General features: G+C 42.4%; 1 protein-coding gene across 5 annotated transcripts in view; it reads left to right on the top strand.

Annotated features, from left to right (window-relative positions):
• Positions 1-12,479, top strand: part of LOC124612978 (protein phosphatase 1A) — a 233,522-nt gene that overhangs the window by 104,145 nt on the left and 116,898 nt on the right. For all 5 annotated transcript variants that reach the window (XM_047141510.1, XM_047141506.1, XM_047141509.1 and 2 more), the window contains one exon: positions 10,544-10,646. In XM_047141510.1, coding sequence (XP_046997466.1) covers positions 10,544-10,646 — 103 coding nt within the window. The remainder of the gene's footprint in view (positions 1-10,543; positions 10,647-12,479) is intronic.

Raw genomic sequence — 12,479 nt, 5'->3', positions numbered from 1 at the left:
CTTCCTGTTTTCTCGATTGATCTGTGTTCAGTTTTTCAAGGCCTATCCACTGGCCAACTTATAACCAAATCTGAGGGGGGTGCGATGGGGAGGTTCCCTTGTAAGTGAAATGTCGTGCTGTACTGAGTACTGCAGGCAAAGACCGAGCAAAGTCGAGGCAGGCCAGGTTGTGGCCCACACACTATGGACGCATGAAATTTGGCATACTGTGGCCAGTCCTACTCTACAGCTTCAAAAAAGGAATGTTACACAGACTGGTCATCTAGCCGTAGTAGTTAAGATACAGTCGTCAAATGCAAAAGGTTATGGGCTCGAATCTTGTAAGGTGCTTTCATTTTATCTTTTATTTGTAAGTCATTATTAAAATGTGTGCACATTATTTTTACCCAGTTAATTGGATTAAATCTAAATTTTTATTTCTATTCCTTTGTCACAACATTTTAATCATCGTTTCAACTTTTTCAATTGCTCTTGTGTCTTCTTCCCTTTTCCACTCAAAATTTTTGTGCATGTTAGTTTAATTATTTTTATTTATCGATCATAATATTTACACATTTGAAAATGCTGATTTATTGCTTAAAAAAAAGACAAAATAACAATATTAGGAAAAGTGCAGATTGCTGCTCACCATAAAAATGACCTGTTGAGTTGCAGACAGGCATAACGAAAAGACTTACAATTTACAGCTTTTGGCCAAAGCTTTCGTCAGTAACACACACACACACACACACACACACACACACACACACACACACAAAACAAAGCACACCTTAGGCACACATGACTGCTACCACTGGCAGCTCTGACCGGAATGTGACTGTTAAGTGAGAATCAATCGGGAATGGGGTGTGAGTATCAATTGGGAATGGGGTGAGGGAGGAGGAGGGATAGCAGGGTACAAGTGGGGGGAGAGAAGAGCACTGTCTGGTGGAGTGTGCAGGGACTAGAGACTGCCAGACTCAGTGTCGAGAGGTGAGGCATGGAAGAAAATAAAGTGGAGCAGAAAAGAAGAGGAACAGGAATGGGGAAAGGACTGCAGAAACACTGGCAGAAGGCAGCACACATTGAGAGTGAGGGAATGTGAAATGCAGGAGATGATAGGACGAAGGGCGGAAACTGTTGGGTGGAGTGTGTGGTGACAGTAGGATACTGTAGGTTGAGGCTGGGATAATGTTGGGAGTGGAGGGCATATTGTAAGGACTCCCATGTGCATGGTTCAGAATAGGTAGTGGTGGAGGGAAGGATCCAGTGTTGTGAAGTAGGCATTGAAATCGAGCATATTGTGTTCAGCCGCATGTTGTACCACATGGTGTTCTGTTTTACTCTTGGCCTCAGTTTGGCAGTGGCCTTTCTTCTTGTTGGACACTTAGTTGGTGATCATATCGATATAAAAAAACTGCGCAATGGTTGCAGCATAGCTGGTATATAAAATGGCTGCTTTCACAGGTGGCATCGCCTTTGATGAACTAAGACAAACCTGTGACAGGAGTGGAATTGGAAGTGCTGAGTGCATGGATTGCACAGGTCTTGCACCTGGCTCCTCCAGGGGGTATGATTCCTTTGGCAAGGGGCTGGTATTGGGAGAGGCTTAGGGATGGACTAGGATTTGTGGAGGTCGGGTGAGCGATGGAACACTACTTTAGGAAGTTTGGGAAGGATCTTGGATATGATGTCCCTCATTTCAGGGTGTGATGATAGCCCAAACAAAGGATGCGGTTCAGTTGCTCCAGTCCATGGTGGTTTTGGTTGATGAAGGGGGCACTTTTCTGTATCTCGCTCTTGGAGTTGGTGCGAGAATTAGTTGTCTATCGGGAAATGGCATGGGATATCTTCATGATCTAGACTCAGAGCCAGGACATCATATCCTCATTCCTTCACAATCTCAACACCACCTCTTCCATTCACTTCACCTGCCACTTTCCTAGATATTAGCCTCTTCCTGTATGATGGCTCCATCCACACCTCTGCCCACATAAAACCCTCCAACCACAGTTACATTTTGACAGCTGCCATCCCACCCACATAAAAAAAAAAAGATTCCTACAGCCTTGCCACACAAGAACTGTTTACCAGCAGTGACAAGAACTCCCTTGGCCAGTATGCTGAAGATCTCACCTAAGTATCCACAGGCAGGCACTATCCCCCGAACCGAGACCGCAAACAGATTTCCTTTACCATCCCCACACATTCAGTCCTCCCACCACCCCCAAGAGCCCCTTCATCACCCAACACAATACCACCACAGTCCGGAGCGACTGAACCACATCCTTCGTCAGGGCTTTGATAATCTATTGTCATGTCCTAAAATTGGGACATCCTACCCAAGATCCTTCCCACACCTCTAAAATGGTGTTCCATTGCCCACCCAACTTCTACAACATCCTAGTCCATCCCTATGCCACTCTCAATCCCAACCTCCTGCCACAGGGATCATCTCCCTGTGGAAGACAGGTGCGAGACCTGCCCAATCCACTCACTTTGCATTTCCTATTCCAGTCTTGTTACAGGCATATCTCACCACATCAAAAGCTATGCCACCTGTGAAAGCAGTCATGTTGTATACCAGCTCTGCTGCAACTATTGCACAGCTTTTTATATTGATATGACCACCAACTAGCAGTCCAACAACATCAACAGCTACTGCCAAACTTTTCCCAAGAGCAAAATAGACCACCATGTGGAACATCACTAACCTGAACACAAGATGCTTTATTTCAATGGCTGCTTCAAAACCCAGACCATCTGGATCCTCCCCTCCACCACCAGCTATTGTGATCTGCACAGATGGGAGTTACCCTTACAACACATTGTGCACTCCCAAATGATCCTGGCCTCAACTATGGTAACCTACTATCCACACATCCACCACCCAACAGTTTCCGCTCCCCTCGTCCTATTACCCCTCTACCTTTTCGCTCGCCGCATCTTACCGCTCGCCACCTCTTACCGCTCAGTTCCTATCCACTCCTTTGTTTCCCCCCTTCCCCACGTGCCACCTCCTGGCCTCTATAGTCCCTAAACACTCTGTCAGATGGTGTGCTTCTGCCTTCTCTCCCCCTACTTGTAACCTGCTACCCTTCCCCTATTCCCTGCGCCACACCAAGTCTACACCTACATCCACATGGGTACTCTGCAAATCACACTTAAGTGCACAACAGAGGGTTCATCGAACAGCCTTCACAATAAAACACTATTATTCCACAGCCGAGCAGCGTGTGAAAAACGCAAACACCTATGTCTTCCCTTTTGAGCTGTGATTTCCCATATTTTATTATTATTATGATGTTTCTCCCTATGTAGGTCGGCATCATCAAAATATTTTCTCATTTGGAGGAGTAAGTTGGTGACTGAAATTTTGTGAGAAGATCGCTCCACAACGAGAAAAGCCTCATTTTAGTGATGTCCACCCTAAATCCTGCATCATATCCCCCCTATTTCTCGATAATACAAAATGTGCTGCTCTTCTTGATCTTTCTTGTTGTACTCCGTTAATACTATCTGGTAATGATCCCACACTGGGCAGCAGTACTCCAAAAGAGGACGGACAAGCATAATGCAGTCTAGTAGATTTGTTGCATCTTCTAAGAGTTCTGCCAGTAAAATGTAGTCTTTAGTTTGCCTTCCCCACAATTTTTTTCCCCCCAATTTAAGTTTTTGTAATTGTAATTCCTGGGTATTTAGTTGAATTTACAGCCTTTAGATTTGACTGATTTATCATGTAACCAAAGTTTAATGGACTCCTTTTAGCACGCGTGTGGATGACCTCTCACTTTTCATTATTTTGGGCAATTGCCAGTTATCGCACTATACAGATATCTTCTCTAATCCGTTTTGCAATTTTTTTGGATCTTCTGATGTTCTTATTAGATGATAAATAACAGCATTGTCTGCAAACAACCTAAGATGGCTGCTCAGATCCTCTCCTAAATCATTTATACAGATAAGGAAGAGCAGAGGGATATAACATGGCCTTGCCAAACACCAGAAATCGCATCTGTCGTACTCGATGACTTTTCGTGAGTTACTAGAAACTGTGAACTCTCTGACAGGAAATCTGAGGTGCGGTGTCAAAAGCCTTCTGGAAATCTAGAAGTATGGAACCAATTTGAAATCCTGTGTCAGTAGCATTCAACACCTTGTGCGAGTACAGAGCCAGTTGTGTTTCACAAGATTGATGTTTTTTAAATCCATGTTGACTGTGGGTCAATATATGGTACTCTTTGAGGTTATTCATGATGTTCGAAAACACAATATATGTTCCAAAATCCTGCTGCAAATCAATGTTAATGACAGGAGCCTGTAATTTGGTGGATTTCTGCTATTGCCTTTCTTGAATGTTGATCACTATTCATGTTACATTGGCATTCCAGTTCGAGCTGCCGGTGGTAGCAATTTTGTGCACGTGTGCATGTTTGCTTTGCTGAATAAAGCTTTGGCCAAGAGCTGTAATGTCTTAAAATCTTTTAGTTGTGCCTGTCTGCAACTCAACAGGTCAACTGCACAATGAGTAAAAATCTATCCTTCCCCAGTATTGTTAGTATTCCAACCTGGAGTTTCCATTTCTGGAAAAGACAAAATAATCTATACTGACTGTGTAATGGTATAAAAAATGTATTTTTGTTACAAGATTCACATTTTTTTACTGGTAGCCATTGTACAAACGATTAATATATAAATTCTTGTAAAAGAAGGGATTGTCATGAAAGAAGGGATTATAAATAAGATGAAATTCAAGCAAAGTGAGGAATAAATAGAATCAATGCGAAGACATGGACAAAAATATATGATGACAAAACAGAAGAAATTAAATAAAACAAACGCCAGGTAGGAATATTAACAATGTAGGAAAAGACAGATTGCTACACTGTAAAGAAGACCTGTTAAATTGCTGACAGGTACAGTTAAAAGACACTAACTTTAAATCTAAGTTAATACAAAACAGTAATTAAAATTACACGAATAAAGATTCCAGGTGGAAAAAGAATGATAGGAAGAAAGAATGAGAGCAGTTCAAATACTTGAAATGTTGATTAAAATGACATGAGAAAGGAATCGAAATAAAAAACACATCAAAACCAGAATGAGATTTTCACTCTGCAGCAGAGTGTGCGCTGATATGAAACTTCCTGGCAGAGTTCGAGTCTCGGGCACACAGTTTTAATCTGCCAGGAAGTTTCACATCAAAACCAATTAATTGAATAAAAATAACGATCAAAGTTTTTGTGAAGATTTAAATAAATTTCAAAGCAGCTAATGAGCTTTAAACCCACAACCTTTTGCATGTGAGTAGTGCACCTTATCCATTACGCTACACGAGTGATATGTATGATGTTCTTTTTTAAACCTGTACAGTATCACTCAGAATTTGAATTTATTTTTTTTTCCTCCCCCATTGATTACTCACGAACGAGGGCTCACCAGGGTGAATAGCTGTGATACTTGGGACCTCAGCCTACATCACTGTATAGATGGTTTCAAAAAGACGATCCCACTGCTGTGGACCTCTGCTTGTAAGACTTGTGTTACACCGCCCACTGTATTTCAGTAATGGTCCTTGTAAATCGACTGCCACTTTACCTTCTGCTTTTTAGGTAATAAAGTGTGCATAAAACCCGTATGCAACACTGTTGTGCTTTTTGTTTTCTGGCACACCTCACAGCTCCTCAGCAGGTTTCTTACTCGTCTTGGCATGTTGAAAAACTAACAGTTACATCGGAGTTTCTCCAAGCGTTTTCTTTGGGCCGCAGTGTACACAACTAAGGTGCGTATGCCACACTAGTATCTCTATACCTTGATATACATATTTTCCATGCTTCTTATTTCACATTTGCTGTGTGATACAGAATGTTGTCATGTATCAGATAATATCCTCTTATCTTCTCGCTCACACAGTTATATATTCTTTTAACATCAGTCTTTCACATTTCTGTTCTCTTTTTCGGTTTTTCACCATCATTCGCACAGTTCTTTCTTGTGCAACCCATTCAATGACACAGATATCTTATTTGAACAATGGAAACTCTGGCTTGGAGTATCAACAATGTGAGGAAAAGGCAGGTTGCTACTTATCATGAAGACGATACGTTAAGTTGCAGACGTTAAAAGACACTTACACATTAACTTTCGGCCACAGCTTGTGTTGGAAAAAGAAAGAGAAACCCACACGCACTCATTTGCTCAAGCAAGCACACCTCATGAACACATGACCGCCATCTCCAGCAGGTTGGACCAGATTGCAACTGTCATGTGGATTGGAAGCAGCAATCTGGAGAGGGTGAGGAAGGAAAAGGCATAGCAGTGTATGGTGGAGGGGAGAGGAGTTCTATGTGGTGGAGTGTGCAGTGACTACACTTCCAGCAAGGCACAGTGTCAGGAGGCTGCGAGGCAGGAAGGTGGGGAGGGGGGGGGGGGGGGGGGGGGGAAGGTGGCATGGGGAGGTAGGGCAGGGCACAGTGCAAAAAAGGAGAGGAGCAGGGAAATGTGGGCAAGTGAGTTGGTGGAGGGACACACACACACACACACACACACACACACACACACACACACACACACACACGGATGTTGGGATGCAAACATGGAGGAGGTGATAGACTGGGGGGGGGGGGGGGGTGACTGTTAAGTGAGTATCAGTTGGGAATGGGGTGGGGAAGGAGGAGGGATAGCAGGGTACAAGTGGGGGGAGAGAAGAGCACTGTCTTCTGGAGTGTGCAGGGACTAGAGACTGCCAGGCTCAGCTTTGGGAGGTGAGGCATGGAAGAAATGAAAGTGGAGCAGAAAAGAAAAGGAACAGGAAAGGGGAAAGGACTGCAGGAATACTGGCAGAAGGCAGCACACATTGAGAGTGAGGGAATGTGAAATGCAGGAGATGATAGCACGAAGGGTGGAAACTGTTGGGTGGAGGATGTGGGGACAGTATGTTACTGTAGCTTGAGGCCGGGATAATTTTGGGAGTGGAAAATGTGCTGTAAGGATAAATATCACGTGTGCAGTTAACAAAAGCTGGTGATGGAGGGGAGGGTCCAGATGGCTTGGGTAATGAAGTAGCCATGTTGTGCCACAGTGGGGTCTAACTTACTCTTGGCCACAGTTTGGTGGTGGACCGTTCATTCCGGTGCAAAGCTGGTTGGTAGTCATACCAATATACACAAGCTGTGCAATGATTGCAGCAGAACTGTTATTTAATATGAATACTTTCACCAGTGGGCCGGTCTCTGATGGGCTAGAATAAGCCTGTGACAGGACTGGAATAGGATGAGTTGGGTGGTTGGATTGGGCAGATCTTGTACCTGGCTCTTCCACAGGGATGTGATCCTTGTGACAAGGGGTTGGTATTGGGAGTGGCATAGGGATGGATTAGGATGTTGTGGAGGTTGGGTAGGTAGGGATGGATTAGGTTGTTGTGAAGGTTGGGTAGGCAAAGGAACACCACTTAAGAGGCGTGGGAAGGAACTGGGCTAGGATGTCTCTCATTTCAGGGCATGATGATAGGTAATCATAGCCCTGGTGAAGGATGTGCTTCAGTCGTTCCAGTCTCGGATGGTACCAGGTGATGGAGAGGGCACTCTTTTGTGGCTGCTTCTTGGGAGTGGTGGGAGGATTGGGGGCGTAAGTGGGAAATGGCATGGGAGATCTGTTTGCGGACTTGGTCAGTGCCTGTCTGTGAAGGCCTTGGTGAGACCCTTGGCATACTGGGCAACTGAGTTCCTGTCACATGGTCCCCAGATGGCCAGGCTGTGTGGCAGGAATTTGTTTATGTGAAAGGGATGACAGTCGTCAAAACGCAGGTATTGCTGGTGGTTGGTGGGTTTAATGTGGACAGAGATGTGTATGTTTAATCCAAATGGCAACATTCTATATTGAGAACAGTGTTCTTTATGTATACAGTGCTGTATATTGCGTCAACTCCAAATCCAGTAGAACTTGATGATATCCTGATGTTAGATTGGATTAGTGAAAACTGTCGCACATTCAGGTTTTTGTGGCAGTTCATGTATGTTCTGTAGGTGACCTCTTTTGGGTTCAAAAATTTTATTAACTTGATGGACACCGAAAAGTAGCCTCACTGTTTTGCCACAATGAATAATAGAATGTTATACTAATACGTGACCTTCCTGTCACAACAGACAGTCGCTAGCATTTCTTGCAACTGAAGTGCTACAACACCTAGGTAACGTACCTGTGTTGTGCATGGATGCAATTTAAGCCTCTCTGCCTCTTTGGATATTTGGATAACTGAGGCTGAGGTGATGCATTTGGTACACCTTATGCTGTGAAAAGCATTCCAGACTATGATATTGATATTGGAGACAATGAAACTGTCATTGTCAAATACATATTGACAGAATGTTAGAATTTGGGGGTGGGGTGGGGGGGCTCTTCAAGTGTGGTAGACAGTTGACAGCTTCAGCTGTTTAGTTTTTTGTACATAATAGTGTACTTAACAACTGCAAATAAGTACTCTGTTAATAAACTGAAAATTACTCCACTATATTAACACGATCTGAGTGAAGTTGTTTTGTTTACTCACATAGGAGCACAGGACAGGAAATATTGAGGAGTGAAGAGGTATAGTCTACCTGTAAACTGAAAAACAAGTAGCACTCATGGTATTAGAAGTCACCTTTCCCAGAAGCTACAAATGCACCTTAGGATAACTCAGAATCATTTCCCCTGTAGCAGTTTAGAACAGTGGATTTACAAAGATTCTCTGTCCATGTGTGTTTCCTGCATTATTGTCAGCAGTAACTCATATCTGTATTCCATGAATTATCCCATCATGACATTATTGAACTTAGCCTCCTGTGATCATTATCAGAAACATGCGGTGGGGTTACAGTAAATGAGTGTGGTGGTGACTAAGGGAAACACGGAACACTGTGAATAATTTCAGGACAGTTGTGTGGACACTGTCCAGTAGTTCAGCATGTCCTCATGAAATATCACGATAAAAACTCACAATAATCTGATGAAGTGGCCTCACCTACAGTTGTAATAATATTATGGTCAACTAATAATGTTAATGCACTTCGTGAAAAATGAACACCCATCCAGATATGTTTGCACACTGAATCACCGGTGATTCATAAGGCAAGCTGCAGAAGGGTCAGCGTAACATTGTGAAAACACTGTGTAGTTACTTCTTGTGATGTAGTGGGGTAGAGAGAGAGAAGGGGGGTGAGGGATGTGCCAGCTTGCTCTAAAGTTTGGTACTTGCATGACTACAGTCCAGTGGCCTGCTTTACCTTATGAGCCACCCTCTCCCCCACCTTTCAGCCCTTCTACACCAAGCCCCCAGAACTCAATCAATCCCTTAATACAGCAAGATGTGTTTTGAATGACTTTTAAGATAAACATTAATTATATACCATTAAAACAATTTTGTTAATAATCTAAATTTTTTACATGTCCTGCACGCAGAAACTATGAACCCTAGAGGAAAAAATGAATAGTACCTTTTTTGTAGGAAATTTAATGTAATTTAATTTTATACTGGGATATATTTTCATACAAGCCACAGTTTTTGGGTTACTTGAGAAAAATATAAAAATGTGACCTTTAAATGCCAACCCCCCACACTCCACTGGTCAGGATTTTTAATGTGTCGTTCAGGGCACTCTCTCCTAGCACTGTGCAAAAATTTGTGACTACACAGTTTTTTCCCCTAATTGTTCTTTTCTGGTCTTCATTGACTGGACTGCCATCCGGATGTTGGTATTGATTATACCTTGCAACTATCACAAAATTTTGAGTCTTGTCAACTTGCTGAACATAATTTGATGTGTACCACTATCTCCACTTCCGTTGACAGTACCATCACTCTAAATCAGGAAACAATTTATGTATGCATAATTCAGTTATCTAGTGTTGAAGAAACCAGTTGCCTAGTGTTGCAGTGAATATAAGGTGAACTACCTTATCTGGGACACTCATACTGTACATCTAGTCCCTAAGATCATTTCTTGTAACATACTCTTCACAAGAAAACTGAACAAAGTTGTTCCAGTAGCCCTTCTGAGGTCTTTCTCTAGCACTTGCCACAAAACATGACAACAAAGATGGTCAGATATTAGATTTAGTTTAGGATTATAATGTATCAACAAATGTGTCCAGTGCAGATCTGATCTGTCTCATTACACCAGTTGCACAGTGATGACTTCCTTACTGACAATGAGATCCACAGCAGTGCAGAGAGAAGTCCACTCTTCATGAATTAGAGCAACTGCCTTTGCTCACATTAACCTTTGTACTTCTTTGTGTTGCTTTTTCACAATTGAAAATACAAACACCCCCCCCCCCCCCCCCCCCAAATTAATGGCAGTATGTTTATGTGAGTACAACATAGTAATACTTAAATCTGATATAATTAAATTTTCCTTGAAACATTTGAGTCTCATCTTTATCTACAATAATGTTATGTGGTGTCACCTGAGACTATAATAGAATCTGTTTGGGTTGTGCATCAGAATAGTGTGGGATTGGTGTGGATTTAATACCAATGATATTGACTATACCAGCATTTTTTACTTTTATTTTTTCCTTACAGATATTATAAACCAAGGCGACACAGTGGAATTTCTCCATGTTCTCCAGGCCCTTGCAGATGAGAACATACCAGGACTTCCTCCAGGAGGTGGCCTTAGTGCAAAGTATGTATGAAATAGGGACCTGTTTTATTTTGTAGTTAATGTATAAATATCAGTCCTTTTTGTCTCAGGTGGCCAAGTGTACTCTTCTTCTTCTTCTTCTTCTATTTCTTCTTCTTCTTCTCTCCTACTTTATTTTTAAGTTATTCATAGTATTTCTTAAAGTTAGATCTTATGCATCTATGTTTTTTAATATGCCTGAATTACTTACCTCTAGTGACACAAAAATTTTATGTGTACGTGGTACCACTTTTGCACACAGAGTGAAAAATTGGAAGTACCTTAGAGCTGGTAAGCTAGGGCACAAGGTCCTGGAGCGAAAGCCGGTGGACTTCTGCAACAACAATTTGTTAACGAAGGAAGTTACAAACAATTTCTCTTTGAGCAACAATTATTTTAAAAATTTTCCTCAAATTGAAATTTGTGGAGACTGCCCCACTGCAGCAATTACTTTCGTTAAAATTAACTTACACTGAATAATAAATAAACTTACGGGTACTAGCCCACTAATTTTTTAACACCATCTAAGAACTACAGGGACTATCCCACTGCAGCAATTGTATAACACATAGAACTCATTTGAAAGTGATTAATCTTTCTTACAACAAAGTGTTCATGGTGTGGGTTCCTGTAGTCATGTCCTAGTTCATGAACCACGGGCAACGTATGAGTGGCCAAGTAAGTGGTCCCGACAGTCGGGATATCAGTTACTTTGGAATAAGGCAGGGCATCTCAGACATATTCTGAGTCGTGGTCACCTTTGTGCTCATACGGCAAAGACTACCAAATCCACCGGTTAGTCCCTCAACCGTTAGGGGTAATACCCAATGGGACTCGGGGCAAGTAGGCTAGCAACCTGCTTCCCTGGTACTTTAAATATGATGCTGGCAACAATCGGAGCAAAATGCTTCGGACCTTTGGAGGTGACGGAGTCCCACCTCTAACTGACAAACCAGGGACTCCTAAGATAAGACTTGGCAAACAAATGGTAATGACATGGGGAGCTATTAATATCAATGGGGGCTACTCTGGGAAGAAGGTAGAGCTAGCAGAGGCTGCAAGTAAGATGGGGCTGGACATTTTAGCTGTTACTGACATTCGGGTAAGGGGTGAGAAAGAAGAGGAAGAGGGAGAATACAAGGTCTACCTGTCAGGAGTCAAAGCAGGAATAGCACAATGGGGTGTAGGGCTTTACATCAGGAAAAAAATGGAACCCAGCGTAGTTTGCAATAAGGTATGTAAATGAATGACTGATGTGGATAGACTTGACAGAGTCTATCAAGAAAATTAGGATTGTGTCAGTATATCCGCATTGTGAAGGGACAGATCAAGATAAGATGGATAGTTTTTATGAGGCACTCAGAGATGTAGTTGTTAGAGTAAAGGACAAGGACAGTGTTCTGCTCGTGGGTGATTTTAACGCCAGGATTGGAAATCGTACAGAAGGGTATGAAAAGGTTATGGGTAAATTTGGAGAGGATATGGAGGCCAACAGTAACGGGAAACAACTCTTGGATTTCTGTGCCAGTATGGGCTTAGTAATCACAAACTCCTTTTTTAAACATAAGAACATTCACCGGTATACTTGGGAAGGCAGGGGAACCAGATCTGTCATTGACTATATAATAACAGATCAGGAATTCAGGAAGGCTGTGAGGGACACACGTCTATTCAGGGGATTCTTTGATGACACTGATCATTATTTAATCTGCAGTGAAATTGGGATTGTGAGGCCGAAAGTGCAGGAGGTCAGGTCCATATGTAGGAGGATAAGAGTGGAGAAACTTCAGAATAAGGAAATCAGGCACAAGTACATAACAGCGATCTCAGAAAGGT

Source organism: Schistocerca americana, chromosome 4, assembly GCF_021461395.2.
Source record: "Schistocerca americana isolate TAMUIC-IGC-003095 chromosome 4, iqSchAmer2.1, whole genome shotgun sequence".
NCBI classification, from domain to species: Eukaryota; Metazoa; Arthropoda; class Insecta; order Orthoptera; family Acrididae; genus Schistocerca; species Schistocerca americana.
Note: the sequence above shows the minus strand (reverse complement) of the source record. Positions and strands in the feature narration are given on the sequence as shown.